This window comes from Bubalus bubalis, chromosome 10 (genome assembly GCF_019923935.1).
Source record: "Bubalus bubalis isolate 160015118507 breed Murrah chromosome 10, NDDB_SH_1, whole genome shotgun sequence".
Lineage (NCBI taxonomy): Eukaryota > Metazoa > Chordata > Mammalia > Artiodactyla > Bovidae > Bubalus > Bubalus bubalis.
In genome coordinates this window covers 9,647,622-9,670,734 of record NC_059166.1, presented here as the reverse complement: position 1 = coordinate 9,670,734, position 23,113 = coordinate 9,647,622, and the positions used below count along the sequence as shown (strand labels likewise).

General features: G+C 43.7%; 1 protein-coding gene across 2 annotated transcripts in view; it reads left to right on the top strand.

Moving 5' to 3' along the window:
- Positions 1-23,113, top strand: part of SNX9 (sorting nexin 9) — an 89,077-nt gene that overhangs the window by 21,080 nt on the left and 44,884 nt on the right. For both annotated transcript variants that reach the window (XM_025294338.1, XM_025294337.1), the window contains exons 2-4: positions 17,276-17,362; positions 18,642-18,716; positions 20,015-20,140. In XM_025294338.1, the coding sequence (XP_025150123.1) occupies positions 17,276-17,362; positions 18,642-18,716; positions 20,015-20,140 (288 nt within the window). The remainder of the gene's footprint in view (positions 1-17,275; positions 17,363-18,641; positions 18,717-20,014; positions 20,141-23,113) is intronic.

Below are 23,113 nucleotides of genomic sequence, written 5' to 3'. Positions count from 1 at the left end.
CTAGAAAGAGAAAAGAGGATGCTGGCAAAAACCTGGTTGGAGGTCCACTTCCTGTGTTGTAGGCGGCATCTGGTTAGGACCCACCAGGGAGTTTTTCTGGCTTCTGCATCTTTGCATGTGATGACTCCCTCATTCTGAATTTTTCCGTCTCTTGGTGCCTGTTTAGTCTAAATCTCTTTATTTGACTAAGTATGATTCATTCTTCTGTTTTTTGGTGTTGTTTTTTTTTTTTTGGGGGGTGTAATAAACATTGTCAGCTCTTCAAATTATATTGTATTTCCCTAACAGTTCTCTTTGGTAATCTTACTTTACTGTATCTTTAACTTTATACTTCTGATATGATAAACAGCAGGTGTATTTCTCTGATGAGTTATAGTAGCTACATGAATTTAGAAGAGAAAGTGCCCTAAAGAGGAACCACCGATAAAAATAAACCATACTTAAGAGTACTGGCCTTCATCCAGGTGTCAGTTTAAAACAGCCATCCCTGCTCCTCCTGTAGCCCCGTTGTGTGTGTATTTATGTAGACGGCTTTAAGGAGAAACTTCATTTTGAGTAAAGATCTGTACATTTCACTTAAGTATAGTGCTTGTGTGCGTGCTCAATCACTCGGTTGTGTCTGACTCTGCGACCCCATGGACTGTAGCCCACCAGGTTCCTCTGTCCATGAGATGTCCCAGGCAAGAATACTGGAGTGGGTAGACATTCCCTTCTCCAGGGGATCTTCCCGACCTAGGGATCGAACCCACCTCTCCTGTGGATTCTTTACCACCGAGTCACCTTAAGGAAGTCCATCCTTAAGTATAGTAGCATCTATTAGCATCATTTAAATAGATTAATGTAAGATATGACAAACCTAGACAGTGTATTGAAAAGCCGAGATATCACTTTGCTGACAAATCTCCATATAGTCAAAGCTCTGGTTTTTCCGGAAATCATGTACCAGTGTGAGAATTGGATCATAAAGAAGGCTGAGCGCCAAAGAATCAATGCTTTAAAATTGGAGAAGACTGTTGAGAGTCCCTTAGATAACAAGGAGATCAAACCAGTCAATCCTAAAGGAAATCAGTCCCAAATACTCATTGGAAGGACTGATGCTGAAGCTCCAATACCTTGGTCACCTGATGCGAAGAACTGACTCATTGGAAAAGACCCTGTTGCTGGGAAAGATTGGGAGCAGGAGACGGAGACAGCAGAGGATGAGATGGTTGGATGGCATCACCGACTCAGTGAACATGAGTTTGAGCAAATTCCAGGGATAGTGAAGGACAGGAAAGCCTGGTGTGCTGCAGTCCATGGGGTCGCAAAGAGTTGGACACGACTTAGTGACTGAACAACAACAGTGTAAGATAGTTAATTTAAATTCTTTAAATAGGTCCAAAGGGACTTGCAGGTCATCCTATCATTTTTTCATGTGTGACTGATGTGGTCTAGAAATCAAATATCCAATGTCTTTTATCTTATCCAATAATACATGGTTATGATGGAATTATACTTTTAGGGCAGTCTTTTTGAAACCAGGAAAATGTGTCATACTTACTAAAGCAGGACCATGAGGCATATATTCTTTAGGAGTTTTCTAACAAAAATTATTTTTAAAAATTTTATCCATTTTGGGACTTCCTTGGTGGTCCAGTGGTTTTTCATGCCTCCACTATAGGAGACATGGGTTCAATCCCTGGTCAGGGAACTAAGATCCTGCAAATGTGGCCTCCCCCCCCCCCAAAAAAAAAAATTATCCATTTTGATTATTGCACTTTTAGGACAGAGATGATAAGCAGAGGCTGCTAGGAGGGTACTGCTTCGAGGGACTGCGGCTGTGTACAGACTGTGCTAGTCGATTAGTCATTTCTACCACGGGCCCAGGAAGGAGGCGGGAGGCCTGCGTAACACACTACACAGCTTCTGCTCTGGTCTTAGTAGCGCTTAATTCCTGTAGCTCATTTTCATTGTGTTTTATTCGTAGGTTATTCAAGTAATAGACTCTTTTTTTTTTTTTTCTCCTGAATGCTAGTTTATAGACACAGTGGAGAAACCCTACTAAAAAGAAGGGTTGGTTTTTTAAAAACTGTTTTCGTAAATGTACCTTTGTATTATTTGACCTCCAGTCTGTACTTTTACACTTAGCTTTGCACAGCGCTCCCTCTGGGCCTTTGCACTTGCTCCTTCTGCCATAGCTGGCCTTGCGTCCTGCCCCAGACCCTGCTTGTCACACGCCGGCACCCTCATTCACAGGTGTCAGCTCAGATGTCGTCGCTCAGTTGCTCAGTCATGTCCGACTCTTGGTGACCCCATGGACTGCAGCACGCCAGGCCTCCGTGGCCTTTCCTATTTCCCATGTTGCCTCCTCAAAGTGACCTTCCCCAACAACCCCTTTCAAAGTAACCACCACCAATCCATTACTCTCGCATCAACTGACTGAGCTCTTTACCAGGACCTCCACCACCTGCTTCGCAGGTGGCTCAGTGGTAAAGAACCTTCTGCCTGCCATGCAGGAGAAAAGTGTTCGATCCCTGGTTTGGAAAGATCCGCTGGAGAAGGAAATGGCAGCCCACTCCAGCATTGTTGCCTGGAGAATTCCATGGGCAGAGGAGTCTGGCAGGCTACAGTCCATGGTGTCACAAAAGAGTTGGACATGAATTAGTGACTAAACCACCACCACCTGCATTACCTTGTACACCTCCTAAAACAAACACTTCGGAGGGGAGGTCGCCACCTTGATGCTTTTCGCCACCGTGTCCACCTAGGACGGAGCCCTGCAGTAGTAACTGCCTGTTACGTATTTGGTTGACAAATGAATGTGTGCCTGCCCCCTAGCTTTGGTCTAGAATCCGGTCATCCGCTCTAGTAACCACAGAGGATCCCAGGGGAGTGCAGACTTTAAATATGGTCTCTGATGGCTTTAAGCAGAAAAGCCTAGAATGCTGTGGGGAAGTTCTCACCCCACAGTCACAGTAGAGATTTAGGAAAAGTATAATTAAGAAATGTTCAGGATAAGCATTGGCACTTTGCAAAACAGAGCTTAGTTTATAAACTTAAGAGATGTATGATTGCCTGTTAAATGGTTTTTGATTCTTTAGCTGGGGCAGTAACCCTAGACTAAACGAAGTTTTTCATCTCAAGAAAACTACTTTCTATAACTTCAAAACTGAAATAGGTGAACCTTACTTGGAAATGGCAATGAATTCATTAACTTGAGCATCAAACCCCTGTTATGTCATAGATACCAAACTGTGCAGTACGTTGATTAATCATTCCTTTAATAAATATGTATTTGAGTGCTTGCTGTGTCAGGCACTGTGCTGAACGCGATAGAGAAGGAACTTACAGTTCAGTAGAAGATGCACCACAGGTCAGCAAGCAGGAGTAATACCGTGTAAGTACAGCGCTGGGGAAGTACAGTGTAGGCCCAAAGGCAGCCTGGAGGAGAGACCCAGCAGGTTCCGGAGGTCATAGGATGTTTCCCACAAGTGAAATCTCAGTGAATTAAGGGGCCCGAAAGATGAGCAGATTTGATCAAGTCAGGGAAGAGGGGAGGTGTGTTCAGATGTGGGATTCATCAGTATAAAGATGGCAGGCGGAAATTGTCAGGGTGACTGTCACCCGGGGAGAGTATGTCCAGTGAGAAGAGCACTGGATCCCGGGAACATGAACTTTTTACAGGGTGGCCTGCCTCCAAAAAGAAGCCTGAGAAAGAAAAGACAGTCAGAAGAGGCCCCACATTGTGAAGCAAAGGGAGGCATGTTTCAAGAAGGAGGAAGTGGATGGCGGTGTCCCATGCAGCCAGAAGGCGGAGTGAGCTGAGCCCCGCAGATCCACTAGTTTCCCTCCAGGAGGGTTGCTCATGGCCTTGACAGAGCCATTCCAGTGTCGTTACACAGGCAAAGCTCGGCTATAAATGAGGTAGACACAGTGAACGTGGACAGCTTGTCTTAAAATTTAAATTTCTTTTGAATGGATAAAGAAGATGTGGTACATATACAGTGGAATGCTACTCAGCCATGAAAAAGAAGGAAATAATGCCATCTACAGCAACTTAAATGGACATAGAGATTATCACACTGAGTGAAGTCCAAAAGAGACAAATACTATACATTATCACTTATATGTGATATCTAAGTAAGACACGAATGAACTAACCTACGAAACAAAACCCGACTCACAGACCTAGAAAGCAGACTTGTGGTTGCCCCGGTTGGGAGAGATGGATTGGGAGTTTGGGATCAGCAGATGCCAACTATTGCAAATAGGATGGATAAACAGCAGAGTCCTACTGTGTAGCATGGGGAACTGAATCCAGTATCCTGTGATAAATCATGCTGGAAAAGAATATGGAAGAGATTATATATGTAACTGGATCACTTTTCTATGCAGCAGACATTAACTCTAAATCCAGCTATACCCCAGTAAGAAAGTAAATTGATTAATAAATTCATATTTCTTAGAGAAGTTAAGAGAAGGCATAGATCAGAGGGATAGAGGAGTATCTGGGGTTGAGGCTTCCCAGGTGGCACAGTAGTAAAGAATCCGCCTGCCAATACAGGAGACCTGGGTTCGATCCCCGAGTTGGGAAGATCCCCTGGAGGAGGAAATGGCAACCCACTCCGGTATTCTTGCCTGGAGAATTCCATGGACAGAGGATTCTGACGGAATACAGTCCATGGAGTCACAAAGAGTCAGACACGACTGAGCGTGCTTGCACAATAAATGCAAATTTCTTAGAGATGTTAAGATATTGGTCCAAGGAGTATTTGGGGTTGAAGTAGGAATTCTATAAAGAGTGGTTTAAATGCTAAGGAGAAGAAGAGAGCAGAAAAGTTAAATAAAATCGTGGATTAGTTAGAAAGTGTAACTGGCTAAGAGCCTCTGAGCATATAGCGTAGGGGGCGGTTATGTTTGTAGTCTGTGAGAGTTTTCTCCTGGCCTCTCCTCTCTCTCCCTTCCTTCCTTCCTTTCATTTTTTTCCCCGCCCCACACTGCAGCTTGTAGGATCTCTGTTCTCACAGGGACTGAACTCGCCCCCTCAGCAGTGGGAGAATCCAAACCACAGCATCTCCAGGGAAGTCCCTGTTTTTTGAAATTACAGCTGAGGTCATGTGCTTACATGTAACCCCCCAAAAGTGCCCTAAAGCAAAAAAAAATTTAAAGTGGTTTTACAATGTGAAGCTCATCACATCTGCTTTGAATGCTTGGTGTCTACACTGAAAGTATTTTATTTTGTTTAACACTTCTGGCAGGCCACTTTTGAGATTACATTTTTGTTTCTTTGCCTTTTAAACCCACATTACTGCTAGCTGCTGGTGGCTGTCCATGTGTTAGGGGGTGTACCATCAGCCACAGAAAGCTCATTCCGTAGAAGGAATGCAGTGCAATTAGGGTAATGTTAGTTGTGTTCCCCTCCCCCAACCATTGTACTATTTATTTGCATGGACTTTTAAAAATCACGGGAAAAGGAAATGGCAACCCACTCCAGTACTCTTGCCTGGAAAATCCCATGGACGGAGAAGCCTGGTAGACTATATAGTCCATGGGGTTGCAAAGAGTCAGACACAACTGAGCGACATCACTTTCACTTTAAAAATCATGGTAAAATATATGTAACGTTAAATTTACCATTTTCCAGGCAAGCATAAATGTCTTGATTTTATAAACTAAAGTCGATTTTGCAAAATGCTCCCACATATCTCTTAATTACCCCCTTGGAGGTTGTCCTGCGTGCTCCTTGGGCGGTTCTTCCTTGGGCGGTTTTCTTGCTGCGCGCTGATCAGTTCTCAGCGGGGACTCTGAGAGATGGTCCCTCCGCAGGTCTCCAGGGCGGCCTGTGTGCGGCCCTTTGCTCTCCCACACCCTCCCCTGTGAACCCTGGCCTGCTGCGCCTCCCCGCTCTCACATCGACAGCCTCTGCCTGGTCTCCCCTCCCCGATCCTTGGGCTTGTCCTCACTCTCTCCAGAGCTGCCGTGCTGATTCTTAGATTTTGGTCAGCGTTTGACTTGTTTGAAGTTAGAGAGCAAATCTAGTACCTGGTGCACCATCTTTTTTTTCTGACGTTGGTTTGCCTACTATGTGTTGTGAAATTCTTGTCCACTTTCTGAAATACTGAAATTCTGTTAAACTGGCCTTTTCCCAGGACCAGTTGTCTTCAGAAGAAAAGGGCCCCGGTATCTTCCTTCCCTGTCTCTCATGGCGGAAGGAGTTTTGCAGTGACATCTGCCTGCCTGCTTCTTGCACGCACATCCAGAGTCCGGTTATACAGGCCTTCAGGGATCCTGGCTCTTGGTTCTCTTCCCCCTGGTGACTCGGTCCTGGGGGGAGGTCTGCGTGCACTTCCTCTGCGCCCCGTCCTGATCTTTATTGAGCTCGAGTCCCTGCAGTAGTGCTGCCGTCTTTTCTTACCTCTCGTACCTTTACTTCCAAGTTTTCTGTCTCTTAAAGTGCGTTTCTCATAAATAGCGTATCTGCAGATCTTTTTTCTTTTATATGTTTACCTCATTGCAGTGCCGTCTCTTGTTGCAGAACACGGGCTCTTGAGCCATGGGCTCAGTAGTTGTGGTGCGTGGACTTAGTTGCTCCACAGCATGTGTGATCTTCGCGGGCCGGGGATTAAGCCCGTTGTCCCCTGCATCGGCGGGCGATTCTTATCCACTATGTGACCAGGGAAGCCCAGGGTCTTACTTTTTATCAGGTTGACAGTCTGTCTTTTAATTGGAGTATTTATTTTTTTCCTTCCATCCATCCATCCATGATTGCCCTCAGGTTCACAGTATGCATTGATATCTTAACACATTTCTAATTTCAAATAACAGTGCAGCACTTTGCATACTGTGAGAACCTAGTACGTCCCTATGGAGAAGGCGATGGCACCCCACTCCAGTACTCTTGCCTGGAGAATCCCATAGACGGAGGAATCTGGTAGGCTGCAGTCCATGGGGTCGCTGAGGGTCGGACACGACTGAGCGACTTCACTCTCACTTTTTACTTTCATGCATTGGAGAAGGAAATAGCAACCAGCTCCAGTGTTCTTGCTTGGAGAATCCCAGGGATGGGGGGCCTGGTGGGCTGCTGTCTATGGGGCCGCACAGAGTCGGACACTACTGAAGCGACTTAGCAGCAGCAGCATGTTTCTATATCTCCTTCCTGACCTTTGTGCTGTTTTCTTCATACATTTTATTTCTCAGTTTTATAAACCCCACAATACACTGTGGTTATTCTTGTTTCAAAAGTCAGTTATCTGACTTTTAAAGTCAGATATCTTTTAGGGAAATTAAACGATGAGTTTTTTTTTCTTTTGCCTACATATTATTTCTGACGCTCTTTCTTTGGTGTAAATTCAGGTGTTTGTCTGGTATCATTTTCCTTCTGGTTAAACAGCTTCCTTTAATATTTCTGGTAGTGTTTGCTGGTGACAAATTTAGCTTTCATCTGGAAATGTCTTTATATCATGTTTAGTTTTGAAGGATGCTTTTGATGGGCACAGAATTCTGTTGATAGTTTTTGTTATTTTCCACTGCTTTACAGGTGGATTTTGATTGTATTGTTTCTAATAAAAAGCCTACAGTCTTTCTTTGTTCCTTTGTGTGTCATGAGTCTAGCTCCCACCCCCATCTTTGGCTGCTTTTAAGATATTTCTCTTTATGGGTGATGTTGCATCAGTTCCTTTCTTTCAAGGGTAACTTCTGAGTGTGTTGACTCCAGGGTGGCCTTTAGCCCTAGCCTGCCTGGGGTCGTCACCTTGAATGCTTTGGGTGTATTCAGTGGAATTTCCCTCTCTGGCTGGTCAGAGCTCTAGTATCTTCTGGTCTGCCTGACCTCCCACAGTGTTTAGACCTGCAGCTCCCAGGAGTTGCCCTTGCTGGGCCTCGAAGCAGTTTGCCCAGTTGAGTGCAGTTCTGGATTTTCCAGCAGCTCAAGGAGACCTTTGCGCAGGTTTCTGGAGCCTTTTCCCTGAGTAACTCCTTTCTGGTAGTTTGTCCTCGGATTTCAGCTGCCTTCAGTTCAGTTCAGTCGCTCAGTCGTGTCCGACTCTCTGCGACCCCATGAATCGCAGCACACCAGGCCTCCCTGTCCATCACCAACTCCCGGAGTTCACTCAGACTCACATTCATCGAGTCGGTGATGCCGCCCAGCCATCTCATCCTCTGTCGTCCCGTTCTCCTCCTGCCCCCAATCCCTCCCAGCATCAGAGTCTTTCCCAATGAGTCAACTCTCCGCATCAGGTGGCCAGCCTCCTGGAATTTTGGTCTCTGGCTTGTCAACTTCACAGGACCTGTGCTTCCTGCCTGGGGCTCTTGGCTTCTCCCAGCACTTGGTCAGACAGTGCCGCCGCCCTCCCCCCGTCAGAAAGCCAGAGCCTTCACAGGGCTCATCTCCCCTTTCCTTTCTCTGGGAGTTTCCTTTCCTGTGCTGTCCTTTTGCCAAGTCTCTGAAAACTGTTACTTTGTATATTTTGTCCAGTTTTCTAGCTGTTTTTGTCAGTATGTGGTCACAGAGCAAGTCTAATACTTATTCTAATACAAGTCTAATACAAGTCTAATACAGTTACTTCTTTGTTGCTTTTTGCTATTTGATTGGTTGACTTTCTTTTTTTCTTGGTCCTTATGGGATCTTAGTTCCCCTCCCAGAGATGAACCCCAGGCCCCCAGGCGGTTGGCAGTGAAAGAGCAGAGTCCTAACCACTGGGCCTCCAGGGAGTTCCCTTGATTAGTTGTTTCCACAACTAGATTTTGATGTATCAATTATTCACTTTATGTTCTAGTTTTTTTTTTTTTCTTTTTTTAATTTTACTTGGTCTATACTGTAGTTTTTTTAGTCTTTCCTTTTAGTAGCTTTATCGTAAAAGGCCTTGGGTTGATTGATGTTCTATCAGGAAAATGATGGCGTTCTAGGGGACAGGTTTATTTTTTTGCCATTTCGCGTGTGGTCACAGTTGACCCACGAGGCCTCCAGACAGCAGAGAAGCTGCGCAACAGCTCGGGCAGCCTTGCCTGTGCTTTCCCCAGCACTCAGTGAGCACTCTGAAGCTCTCTGTATTTGAAAAAAAATATGGATTTAGGGGAAATTTCAGTCCCTGCAAGGAATCTGAAGCACTGAGTATAATAGAATATTCTGATAGAGTCCTTTGTGAGGACTTATTTCTCTTAACTTTTAAGAGAGATTTTTTTTTTTTCTAAATGGGGTTGTTGGGTATTCAGTACAGAATAATCAGTGTAGTAAAGGGCTCGGTGGTCCTTGCTGGTGATCACTAGCATTAAGACAAAAGAGACTAACAGCTGAAGTAGGAACTTGTTTTAAGGGACAGTCTTCCAACCTAATGAGGAAAATGAATACTTTAAGGTACTTTGTGCCATTTTGGAAACTAGGCTGAGTTTATATTAGAGGTGGATGAAAATGTTAAAAAGTCTTGAGAATGATCGTGTGATCTCTGGCTGTTGATTTTTGTTCGTGGCCTTAAAGTGCTAAAGGTGAAGGTTGGTCATTTTTGGTTTTTCAAGTCATGGTATGTTTCAGGTACCCTTTTTAAAGTGAGCAGAGTACTTTGGGACAAGTTCATTCACAGTTTCTCAAAAAGAAATATTTTGGATTTTAGATGAAATGACGTTATATTTATGGCTGGGCATCTCTATGATGGCCTACCTTTGCTCTCAGGAACACGGTGTGATTTATTGAAAAGGTTTTCTTTACTGAGGCTCTTCATGCATTTGGTTATCGCCTCTGCTTGGTATTTTGTTTTTTGTTGTTGTTGTTGTTGCACTTGGGAATAACCCCCAATTATCTTTGTATATACATACATTAAAAAAAATCAAGTGATTGTTTACAGAGAAACTTGATTTCTTTTTATTTTAAAATTGGTCTCCTGATTAATTTTCATCATTCTAATATTGTTTCAAATGATCAGGGGTTGAGGAATTCCCTGTGGACCACCGTCAGCCTTGGTTACCCCTTACCGTCGCACTCAAACTACACGAGGTGGGGGTGGGGGCTCTTTCTGGTCAGCCTCTCAGGTGGTCTGGTTCTCCTTCGATCAGGTAAGGTGACAGGCTCTAGAACTACTACTTGTGCGAGTCAGTAACCTGGCACTGGCTGTTTCCCTTCTGTGGCAGCAAGTTTTTTTAGCACACGCAGAATGTATGTATAATACTCAGGGGAAACGCTGGAGGTCATGATAGCTAGCGTTAATTGAGCCCTTTATGCCAGTCACTGTTCCGAGCACCTTACATCCATTACTTCACTGATCATTTGTGTCACGAGGCATATACTGTTGGCCTTATCGCATTCTTGAGGAATTTGAGCCGGAGACTTTGAGGAATTCAGCCAAGTTTACACGGCTGGTGAAACAGTAAGTAGAATGGGCAGTTGGACTCGTGGTCTGGCTCTGAAGCCAGCTCTTATATCACCATGTTGCCAGTAATTACAGTTCATCCCCCTTTTGGGGGAGAAACGAAAACATTGTCAGGATGCGCTGGGGGGCAGGGCCGGCGCGGACAGACCACTGTCAGGGGAGCGTGTATGTTTCCTGCTCACTGTCTCTGAAGTTTGAGACTTGGGGTACTGTTTGCTGGTAAACCTTTATCTTGTTTTTCTATAACGCACATGTCATTTTATAACCAGGAAACACAGTAAAGCTATTTGAATTTGGAGGGGGGTGCAGTTTTTTCTTAGCCACAGGTAAGTAGGTTTTCCTGTGCTTTGCCCTGGAGGTTGAGTGGTGATTTGTAACCTTGCAACTCAGATAAAGAGCAGGGTAGATGTGCTGATATGAAGAGTCCGAAGACTAGATGAAACATGAAATGCAGAGGTGTACGGGTGCCGTGGTTCTGATTGGGGGTGTGTGTGTGTGTGTGTGTGTGTGTGTGTGCGAGTGCACACGCGTGTCAAATGCAGAACATTCTGAAGGGTACTTTCAAATCTATTAGCGCTTGTGCCCTTTGGGATGAAGACGAACGTTTTCTGACTTTTCCTTTTTTATCTTCACTATATTGCTGTTGTTGTTGTAAAAGTGCCTTTTCACACACACACACACACACACACACACACGGAAATAGCAGCACCCAGGCTGAGAGCTCCAGGAATGTGTAGACTTTACTCCGGATTCTGATTGCCTTCCAGCCATTTTTTGAGTTAAACTTTGGAGCATTTTGTGTTTTGTCATACCTGGGGAAACATTCTCGAATAGACTGTGGTAATTTCAGCAAGATTCTGAGCTTCCTGGGTTAGTGGTATAAGACAGTGCTTCTGATTTATAATTTTTTTTGACTGAACAGTAAGTTCATATTTAAAAAAAACAGCACTTAAAATGGTACATAAAGATAACACTGAAAATTTCTCTCCTATCTGTCCTTCAGCCGGCTGTCTTCTCGTAGAGGCAATGTTACTTGTATATATCGTTACAGAGATAAGCAGATGTATTTTCTTTCTTTTTTTTTTTTTTTTTTGACACAATGGTGTACTTTGCTTTATTTTCTCATTTAATGTATACACTTTAGAGATGCTTCCACATGTGAAAAATAAGCAGGCCCTTCTCTTTTTTTGGCCAGTGTGCTTGATACTCCCTTCCATGGCAGGGCCCTATTTGAGTAACCAATCCCTACTTTCAGGCTGGCCTGGTCCTTTGCTCTGTAAACAGAGCTGCAGTGAATAACCGTTTGCACATGTGTGAATATTTCTGGAGGAAGACTTCCTGGAGGCTGAGTTGGATTTTGATAGGCACTGCCAGGATGCTTCTCACTGCCAGCAGCTCTACGTATCTCCTCTTTCTCTGCCCCTACACCCTCACCCATGATGTTCTGATCAAAGGTTTTTGTTTTGCCAGTTAGTAGTGGAAAATTAATATTTGTTTAGTTTTATAAGTGAGGTTTTACATTTTTGAGAGCCTTTTATTTCTTACTGATTCATAGTTACCCTTCATAGAGTAGGAGAGCTAACCTTTAGTCTGTGATAAAAGTCACATATTTTTCCTGTCTTGTCATTTGTTTTTTTTTGTTTAATCTTATTGATAATGGCTTTTGCCAGGCAAGGTAGGTATGTGTTATTTTGGGAGAAGAGAAATTTTTCTCTCTTCAGGATTTCTGTTCCGTATTTGAAGTCCTCCTCCACTGCAAGATTATTTTAAAAATTCACCTAAGATGTCCTTTGGTGCTTTTCATGGTTTTCTGTAAACTTAATGACTTAAGACAGCATGTTATTCCCTGTACCTCTGCAGATTGGCTGTGAGTGGTTCTTGTGGTCTGAAAAGCCTGCCCAGGCCTCGATGGCCGTGGGTGGCTTTGCCCACGTACCGGGGTCTCGCCTTGTGCAGCTGGGATGGCTGGGGTGGGACGGTGGTCTCTCTTCTGCAGAGGCTCATGTGGTTGGGGAAGTGATCCTGGCAACCGGGAGGGCAGGCCCCACCCGGCAGGTGCTTCATGCCCTTTGCTTATATCACAGTTGCTGTTGCCCTGTCGGCCAAAGCAAGCGCATGAATGAGTCCAGAGTCAAGAGGTGGAAAAACAGCCTCCACTTGGTACTGGGAGGAGTGGCAAAGTCGCCTTGCAGAGGGTATTCAGAAAGGGATGGGAAGATTGATTGTGGCCATTGTTGCAAACAGCGTGCCACACTCCTCAGCTTTTCCCATTTTCTGTGTCTTTCAGGAATATTGTAAAGTTTTCCCTTACACATCTCCTTACTTTATTCCTAACTAGTTATCTTTTGCTGATTCTTGTCACCACCCCCCCCCCCATCTTCATTTAGAATTCTTGGGCAGGTGATACATGTACACAGTTAAAATGATAAGAAATAAACTGAGAAATCTCACTATTCTTACCCACTCATTTTCCTCTCCCATCTCTATAGGCAACCAATTTTAAAAGAATTTCTTTTAATTATCTAGTGCTTCTTTCTTCTCTTTCACTTTTTCCTTTCATGCCTTGGAGAAGGAAATGGCAGCCCACTCCAGTGTTCTTGCCTGGAGAATCCCAGGGACGGGGGAGCCTGGTCCCTGCTGTCTATGGGGTCGCACAGAGTCGGACACGACTGAAGCGACTTAGCAGCAGTGCTTCTTTATGGAAGTACTGGCAAGTATAAGTATTCTGCCTCTGAAAAAAGTAGCATACTACATGCCCTATTGTGCAGCTAGCTAGCTCTCCTCAGTTAATGATACAGTACATAGATTGTTCCCATTCTTTTATTGCTACATATTTTCTTGTGATGCTATACCATGGTCTATGTAACTAGTTCCCTTTTAGTAGCTACCGGGGTGGTCTGCAGTCTTTTCATATTGCAAACAGTGCTGCACTAAATGCCGTGGTACACACATGTGTGTAGAGAATGGATTCTCAAAAAGAGACTTCTGGATCTAAGGGTAAATGGATCTTAAAAACTGTATTGAGGCAAAATTTCTCACTTATCAGATGAGCAGAAATACAAAGGTTGGGTGATTGATTCTGTTTGTGAAGCTGGGGAGAACCGTTTCTTTCGTATTGCTGGCAGAGGTTTAAATAGTGCAGTCCCCAGCAAAGGGAGATCTGGCTACATCTGCCAATCAACTTGTCTTCCTTCATGTGTGGGATTGAGCATTTTTTTTCCCCAGACATAAATGGTATAAGGACCATATATTTTTTTCTGGGAGCCGTGTTTCTCTGCCCATTTTTCTGATGGATTGCCGGTCTTTTTCTTGAGTTCTAGATGCTCTTTAAACCTTTTCATGTGAATTGCAGAGTTCTTTCCCTTGTAGTTCATGTTTTATATATTAGTGATTGAGGTAATAGTGATGCTATGTGTGATATGGCCAGTTTGATGCCACCACATCCAAGAACTGTTCAGAGGCTTTCATCTGATTGTTCTATACACCAAATAAAGAAGCTTTGATCTGGGCGAGTCTGGGTAGAAAGTCTCTTAGAGTCATCCCAGCCTCCAGCAGTTTGGTCACAACATGGCCTTTGGATTCTGTATTTCCAGAATCGTTGCGCATGAGTGGAGTGGAGGCTGGGCGGAGTGACATGGCAGTGGATGGTACAGTTTGATTGGTTTAGTGAAAGTATTCCGAAGGATTTCTTCCCCCTTGTGATTGTAAATTGCCTTTTGTTACACAGAGACTTAAGATCATTCTGTTCGTTTCTTGGAAACATATTCCTACGCAATGAATTTATGTTTACATTTCTCTTTGTCTTGGAGGTTTCTCAAGCCGCACTGCTTGTCTAGTTGGCCAGTTAGAAATCTCCTCCAAGTGCGTCATGTTTCAGGAGAACATACCTCAACCCGTTTTCAGAAAAACATTTTTAAAAGCATGTCTCAATTTTACTGGTAGTCTATTCTTAAAAAAATTTACAGAAGAAAATTAATTTTGGAGCCATTCTCAATGGCTGCCACCAATTCTGACTGACCGGGAACTGTGGAAATTTAGCCCTTGAAATGCTTGGAGTTGTTTCTTAAAGAACAGCTACTACTGGAAAAGGGAGTGAGAAAAACAGCCTTTTCTTTCAACGACCACAACTGCGGCTCGGCAGTTGAGGTTGAGGGCAGCATCTTTGCTTGCGTGGATCCTGTAGTGGCGGCGAGGGTGGGAAGGTGAGGAGACCCGGAGGCCGAGAGAAGACGGGAGAGGAGCCGGTGTTGGCGGGCTTCCAGTCTGCGCCAAACCTGCTCACCTAGAGCAACCGAGTTGCTCTTCTCAGCTCAGTGGCTTTTTTTTTTTTTCCTGTTGACATTTATGCTCATTTGGGGATGTGCTTTTTAAATCTTCCCCAAAGTTAGTCTCAGTTATAATTCTTAAGCATCTGTATGTTTAAAAAAAAAACAAGTCCTAAGTCAATGTTTAAAATAAACCTACAGTGTTTATAGACATTTTCCGTGGGTAGATGTTCAGTAATATTTAAATGTGTAGGGGAGTTTCCATTTTTTTATTTTTGACTTGTTTCACATTCTGTTTCACCAAGTTGTTAAGTTTAGTAAAGGAGAGGCTTTGCTATTCTGTATCTGAGGGTTCGTTGGACTTAAGTGGATCAAAAAAATCGTTAACGGATCCTCAAGGAGCAGGATCAAAACAGTGGGTTCCTTGTCTGGCTCTTGTCCTGGGGGGTGTGTCCTGGCCTGGGGAGCCCCCCTCTCCCTCCTCAGGCCTTTATCTCCTATCTGCCCTCATTGTGTGAGGGATTGAGGTTGGTTTGACATGTTTTTAAAAACATGTTTTAGTCCTGAGTGGGACAAGCCGAATTCTATCTCCTTTTGCAGCTGTGTGAGGAACATACCTCAGCCCAGGGTCGCTGTCCTCGTAGTGACCTCAGGAAAACGGGGACACTTGCAGAATTCTCACTCTGCCTGAGCCTGGCTCTCAGTCCCCCTTCCCAGTGTGTAAAAGTAAAGGATCTGATGCTGTGCACTACTGTTCATTTCTTTCCAACATTTTATTATGAAAAATTTCAAGCATGTAGAAAAGTTGAACTCATTTTCCATTGGACACCATAAACCCACTATCAAGATTCCATAAATAAGTTTACTTACTATACCTGCTTTATCGCATTCCTCCACCAGTTCATCTTATAATTTTTGATGTATTTCAAAGTAAATTAGAATTTGGGATCTTTCCCCGTAATCTTCTGCCACCGGATGTGAATCCTTGGTCCCTGTTAGAAGCATTTCAGGCGTCCTTAAGCAGTTGTGGAGGAAGCACTGGCCAGTGCATTCTTGCCCCGTGGTCGGTGTGCAGCAAATGCGTGTTAAAGGAGTGTATGCCCGCTAGTCCTAGCTGATGAACCCTGTAGGCAGACTTCGCTTTGCCTCTTAGGACAATTACTTTTATATATATATAATTCTGTTTATTTATTTATATTCATTATTTGGTCTTCATTGCCGCGTGGGCTTTCTCTAGTTGCGGAAAGCGAGGGCCACTCCGTTACGGTGCGCAGGCTTCTCCTTGTGGCGGCTTCTCTTGTCATGGAGCCCGGTCTGCAGGCGCAGGGCCTCCAGTAGCTGCTGCGCGGCTCTAGAGCACAGGCTCAGCAGTTGTGCACGTGGGCTTAGTTGCTCCGAGGCATGTGGATCCTCCCTGACCAGGGATCGATCCCACATCTACTGCTTTGGCAGGTGGAGTCTTTACCACTGAGCCACCGGAACGCACCAGGATAAGTTCAAAACAAACCACATTTCCTAGGTACATGTGGTTTCAATTTATAAGATGGACTGCCTTCTATAAGACAGTCCATGAAAAGACAATTATTTAGAATTTGAGATGGATTAAATGCACATAACATAAAAGTATATGTATTTTTTACAGCAGTAGTTGTCTTTCTTGGAATATGTGCATGGCAGTTATTCCAAGGAACCCACATCTCAGGGTTGGTACCTCAAGCATCTGCTTGAGGAAGGGCCTGAAAGAGCAGCCCCACCTCACATCAACCAGAACAGCTTCCCTTTAGTCTATTTTCTATGAGATTCAGATTCCATGGCAAGAAAAATTTTGAAAATCACAACTGCTCAGGTTACCTGACCCAAGTATACGAGAGCCCTAGGTAAGTCTTCGTATGGCTCAGATGGTAAAGCATCCACCTGCAATGCAGGAGACCTGGATTCGATCACTGGATCGGGAAGAACCCCTGGAGAAGGGAGTGGCTACCCACTCCAGTATTGTTGCCTGGAGAATCCCATGAACAGAAAAGCCAGGTGGGCTGGAGTCCATGGGGTCGCAGAGAGTTGGAGACGACTGAGCAACCAACACTTTCTTCTTAGTAGGAAGTATTCTAGTAGAAGAGTATGAATATATCTTGCACACAGCTCAGATTTCTGTGTTTTTAGTTGGCTAGGGTTGCTGCACCATCAAAATTTACCCTAGGTAAAGAACAGTGAGAGTTTTAATAGCAGGAGGCTCATCTAAAGACTGTGCATCTCGTGTGTACATACTTCCATGGAGACCCCTCAGTCCCTGAGAGTCCTTGTGCCCACAGTGAACAGTGTCTGTATTTCCACTCCTTACCTCCTGCCAGGAAGGCCACGCGTGCTCTTTTCCCCTTGCTGAAATGGGTTTATTCTGAGTTCTTCGGGGCCCGATCTCTAAGTGCAGTGTGGGCGGCGACCAGAAACCTCCCTCCTCCCAGAGCAGAGCAGGGCTCTCTCTCTTGGTGTCATTCTTCCTCACAAACAGGGCTGATGAATCATTTTGATCCGACGTCTTCCTTTGTTCCAAAACAGCCGCAACCGCGGTCATGACATGTTGTTCACAAAGTGAGCGGCATAGGTGGCTCTTTTTCTCTTTTTTTACTGTTACGTTTACATTTTGTAACTTCCTCTTTTTCTCTTTACTTCCAATAGGCTCGGGTTATGTATGATTTTTCTGCTGAACCTGGAAATAATGAACTGACAGTTAACGAAGGCGAAATCATCACAATTACAAATCCAGTAAGAGAACTGTTACGTTTAAATTGGTCTCTTAAGGATTTATGTTTAAGATTTTATTTTTTTAATAGGCTGATCTTTCACACCCACATGAATTCCTTTCCTGTTGCTTGTGCAGTACTGATGGTTAAAAAAAGAATTGCTGGTTAGAAAAAAACATACGTAGTTTTATACAGTATGCCAGGTGTGTATAAGTAAATAGGCTCTATTTTTAATCATAGAAGACATGAAAGCTTATATTTACTTTTTTTTTTTAATGAAGAAGCACTCTTAATTTCTTTGTAAAATAGTATTTAGATTGCTGTTGTGGTCAAGAAATGGACAGTCATTTAAAATGACTTTTTAAAAGAATATGTTATCTAGATTCAAGTGGATGTTAATTAGGGTATGGTTTATGAATTTAAGATAGCCCTTATTATCTTAAAGGGAAGCAGTAGGATTTTTCAAAGGTAACATTAAAATTGGGAATCCTGGCATAGAATACATTATAATGTTTAGATTATTAACATTATTTATTTAGGAGCGCTCAGGAAGGTTGGGCCAGTTAGTTTTCCTAAATAACAGGCAATCCCAAAGCTTAGTGGCTTAAACAGTCTGTTGTTGTTGCTTGGGGATCCACAAACCAGCTGGGTGGTTCTCCTGACCTGGGCTCACCCATGGGCCTGCATCATCCAGCACAGCGCTAGGGCAGAGCAGGCCACTATGACCTCCTCTGTCTGGCATTTCTCCTGCTGGGGGTCGGCTGGCTTTGGGTGGGCCAACAGGGAGACGGAGCCTTGTCTCTGTCATCATCTGGCAACCCAAATACCAGCTCTTTTGGGGAAAAAAGAAGGGTGAGCTGAAGTGTGCAGAGCCTCTTGAGGCCGGCTCCGTATTCACCCCGTGTTATCTCCACCTCAGTCTGTTGGCCGAAGAGGTCATGAAGGGATAGCGCAGGTTCTGGAAGTGAGGGTGCATTCTGCCCCTTGACAGTCAGAGCTGCAAACCATGTGTAGTCAACCACAGACCAGTCATCAGAAAGAAATTACAAAATCTTGTCATTCTGTTTCTCTCTGTCTCATCAATTAGTTGAAGTTTGATTTTTCTCATTTTTAAATTATATCCTTTTCTGGCATAAAGAGAAAGCTTAAGAATTTGAAATTTTTAACAGCGTTAGCCCCATAGGAATGAAAAGGTTAATGGATTAACGTTAATTACTTTTTTTATGGGTAACAATTCCCAGAGCCAAATTTCTCCAGGAAATTCCAACTATAATATTTTTTTTTCTTTTAACCTTTTTGAGGATGTTGGTGGAGGATGGCTGGAAGGAAGAAACAGCAAAGGAGAACGAGGGCTTGTTCCAACAGACTATGTTGAGGTAAGAATTTACTCTTGTTTATTAATTAAACCTGGTCTTTGTCATAGGTGTTTTTACGAATTATCAACTTAAAGGACAAGAATGAAAGATAACTTTATTTTTATTTTTAATGAAAAAAATTCCATTGTAAAAATAATACTTGCTGATTATATAAAATGTAGAAAATTCACTGAAGTAGAACCAAGAAGAAATATTACCTACAGACTTATACACCAAAGAGGAACTCCAAAGACTCAGCTGAAGTTCCTTCCAAGGATAGCAACTTTCAGTTGTTCTGAATAAAAGTCTCTGTTTTTCCTTTACTGATACTGTGTAGTAGCTGCTGCCTACCTTACTGTTTACCGTAGAGTGGACTCACAGGGTTTCAGTTGCAGACTCGAAGGTCACTTTCTTCTCCCTGTGCTAGTCTAGGACCTCTCTGTCAGTTCCTTCTCCCATTCTCCAAGACCCAGGGTCTTGAGTGAGCTGTTGCTGGGTGCAAGCTCTGCAGTGATAAATGCCAAGGATAGTGTGGGGACACACCCCACCCAGCTGACCAAGGCTCTCTGAGTCGGCCTCCTGGCGCCCCCTGCTGGCTGTCCGTAGGTCACGCAGAACGGAGCCCTGGGTCCATGGTGAGCCTGCCTCTCTCATCCCGGGTGATAGCGAGAAACTGAGGCTGCCTGGTAGCCTGTGAGTAAAACTGGAGTGTAGCTCAGGAACAGAGTTGCCTTGGGTTCCCCTCCAGTAGAGAGATCACGTGCCCTGGGAGGGTGTGTGCTGGGCGCTGCCTGCAAAATGGGAAGGCTGGCTGTTGTCCTGACCGAGAGTTCAGTGGGGAATTTTAAGCGCTTTGGAGAATACTGATGATATTGCTGAAATGTTGGGTTGGCCAGAAAGTTTGTTTGGGTTTTTCTAGAACATCTTTTCTGGAAAAACCGAATGAATTCAGGCCAGCCCAACATGTGTACGGGCAGGCACCCCACCTTTCCAGACACTATCAGAGGATTCACAGGTCCCTGAACCCGGCCCACGGGTCTCACGTTATATCATGTTTGACCTCTGTACACCGTGCATTCGGGATCCTAAAAACTGACAAGAATGAGAAAAATGTGGTAAGCTGATCCTGGTATTAGTTGCGTTTTTCTAAAGAATCCTGCACACTTGCAGAAAGGAATCGTTAGGGCAGATATTCTTGAGCTCATACCTTTTAAGAATAGAAACCTTTTGATAGTTCTTACTTGCCATCAGGGATTCTACCTTTGAAATAACTCGACAGTCTATGAAAGTAAGTAACTATGGTCCTTCCTAATGTTCAGATTTTGCCCAGTGATGGAAAAGATCAGTTTGCTTGTGGAAATTCAGTGGCCGACCAAGCCTTCCTCGACTCCCTGTCAGCAAGTACAGCCCAAGCCAATGCATCGGCTGCCAACAGCAACAACCAGGTAAATCGTAGTCTGGCTCGACGGAACAAAGCACACGTGTGAAAGCCTGTGGTGCGTCAAGCTCTTGCCATTCCCTGAAAGCACGAACAAAATAGCTGTTAGGTGTGTGTGTGGCGTTCTCTTGCTGGGTTCTAACAAAGACCTTGCCTCTTAAGCCTGCTGCAGACTAGTTTTATAGCATTGATTATTAGTGAGAAGCCAGGGTGTTCATTCAGAGTTGCTTGTAAAAGTCTGGCATGTTGAACACAGACCCGATAAACTGGGAATATCCTCGCAAGCGAGGGCGAGGAAGGAAAAGGGCCCTCTTCGGTCAGTGTCGAAACTCTGGCTGGAGCAGGGCATGCCTTCTGCGGTCTTGGCTCGTGCCGCACGTGTCCGGCGTGAGCCCCTCGTGCAGGTGCAGCGCGAGAAGGCAGCTGCAGATCCAGTAGTTGGCACTGTTACTGTACTGTTTCTAGAAAACTTGGGAAAGCGGGATAATTTGAGAAAAATGTACTGAAATTTTAATATTAATTTTAATGAATTTGACCAATTTAGGTGACTACCTGATTCAGTTCAGTTCAGTCACTCAGTCGTGTCTGACTCTTTGCGACCCCATGGACTGCAGCACGCCATTCTTCCCTGTCCGTCACCAACTCCCGGAGCTTACTCAAACTCATGTCCATCGAGTTGGTACTGTCATCCAACCATCTCATCCTCTGTTGTCCCCTTCCCCTCCTGCCTTCAATCTTTCCCAGTATCAGGGCCTTTTCTAATGAATCAGTTCTTCACATCAAGTGGCCAAAGTATTGGAGCTTGGACGCAAGGAAATCAAACCAGTCAATCCTAAAGGAAATCAACCCTGAATATTTTTTCGAAGGGCTGATACTGAAGCCGAAGCTCCAGTACTTTGGCCTGGTTCAGTTATTGCTAAATGATTATCCAGTGCCAGCGTCAACAAGAAAATTGAGAAGATGGATCTGAAAATGTTCCTGCTTCCTACCTCTTTAGAAGTGAATGGGCTTTAGGAGATATCTCTTGATATTTTTAACTACATAAAAGGCTTTAAATAGTATAAAGCCTAATAATCATCTCACTTACAGTTATCTGTTCATAGGATATTTATATCTTAACCTTTTAAGAGAGTTTTTCAAAGTACTGTTACTAAATGTTAATTGCAGATTTTATACATTTTAAAATAGCTTTTGTGGACATCCTGAATTACAAATTAGTCTGGCTCAGATATTTAAAATTTGGAGGTGAAGTTATCACCATAATTGAGCATTCTTTTATATTTTGTTAATCTATAATACCTGAGAATGTTGGCCAGTTAAAGTTTACTCAAGATAAAATGTAAAGAAATAGTAGTTAAATCTCGTTGTTTAGTCACTAAATTGTATCCGACTCTTTTGTGACCCCCACAGACTGCAGGCTCCTCTGTCCATGGAATCTCTAGGCAAGAGTACTGGAGTGGGTTGCCATTTCCTTCTCCAGGGGATCGTCCCAACCCAGGGATCTAATTCACATCTCCTGCACCTCCTACATCGGCAGGCGGGTTCTTTACCACTGAGACACCAGGGAAGCCCAGTTAAACGTTACTTGACATTTTACCAGGGATTCTTAGCCTGGGTGCCGTTAACATCTGGGGCCCGACGCTTCCTCATTGTGATAACCAGCAGCGTCTCTGGCCTGTAGCACCACCCTCACCGCAGTCACCAAAACTGTCTCCCACTGTTGCCAGATGGGCAAAGTCAACCCAGCTGAGAGTCACTGAATTATACAAAAACACCGGTGAAACCACATTAATAAGCAAAGGACGGCATTTCAATAAAGGGGAATTATATTGAGATGATTATAAAATAAGTGAAGGAAACAAAACATAGAGCTATTTATCATATTTTAATTCAGGGACCTATTTCAACCATTAGCTCAGGATCGGCTGAAGCAGTTTAACTCATAAACACAAATTTAAAATCAATCTCTGGGGAACACGTGTATACCCGTGGTGGATTCATGTTGATGTATGGCAAAAGCAATACAATATTGTAAAGTAATTAGCCTCCAATTAAAATAAGTAAATTTATATAAAAAATAAATAAATAAAATAAAATGATTCTTTGGGACAAGAGTCCACCATCTTCTCTGACTAAGGGATTTCCAAATAAAGTTGTTTTTCCTTACTGCCCCCCAAAAAAAATCAATCTCAAATTTTGTTATATTATGAAGAAGATTTCTCACTATATAAATGTAATACAAACTGGTCCACATAAGTTTAATTTTTTTCTTCCAGGTTGGTTGAAAGAAAATCAACTTATGAAGGTTGGATTTTACTAGTCCAATCTGACATTAAATCTAATCAGATCATTTGAAAGCAAAGACAAAATAAACTGAAACCAGGAGTAACAAAATATAGAATACATGACCGTAATTAATTAATCTGAACATTTGAATTTACTTAAATAGGGTAAAAATATTTTTAACAGCCATCTATGGTCTCAGTTGTCTGGGATGTATGAACAATTTAAATGGGCCAAGACTGTGGTGTGTTTTATAAATACTGTGTTAATTGGTAGCTTTGGAGAACGTTGCTGTCAGGTTTTTCCATCATTTCATTTTCTGAATGTTGGTTAGAAAATACTATTTTTGTTCCAGGGATATGCCTCTTGCTTTTCTAGTGACTCGGGCGTTGCCTTCTGCCCTGGAGGACAGTTTGTTTGGAGGCAGGTGTGTCAGAGGAGGGCGTCCCTTGTGGCTCAGCTGGTAAAGGATCTGCCTGCTGTGCCTCAAAGGAAGGAGCCAGCCCTCTCCTCTGCCTGTGGGTCAGACAGGCCCCCACCTCCACCCCACCCCCCCGCCCCCAGCTCAGCACACCACACCACACTCTTCCTAATCAGTATCCTTTTAGTCCTCTCAGCACCACTTGTTTTGAATTTGGCTTTCTTCCCACACAGGCAGGTTAAAGCCACACATTCAGCTGCTCTTATCCATCTTTCT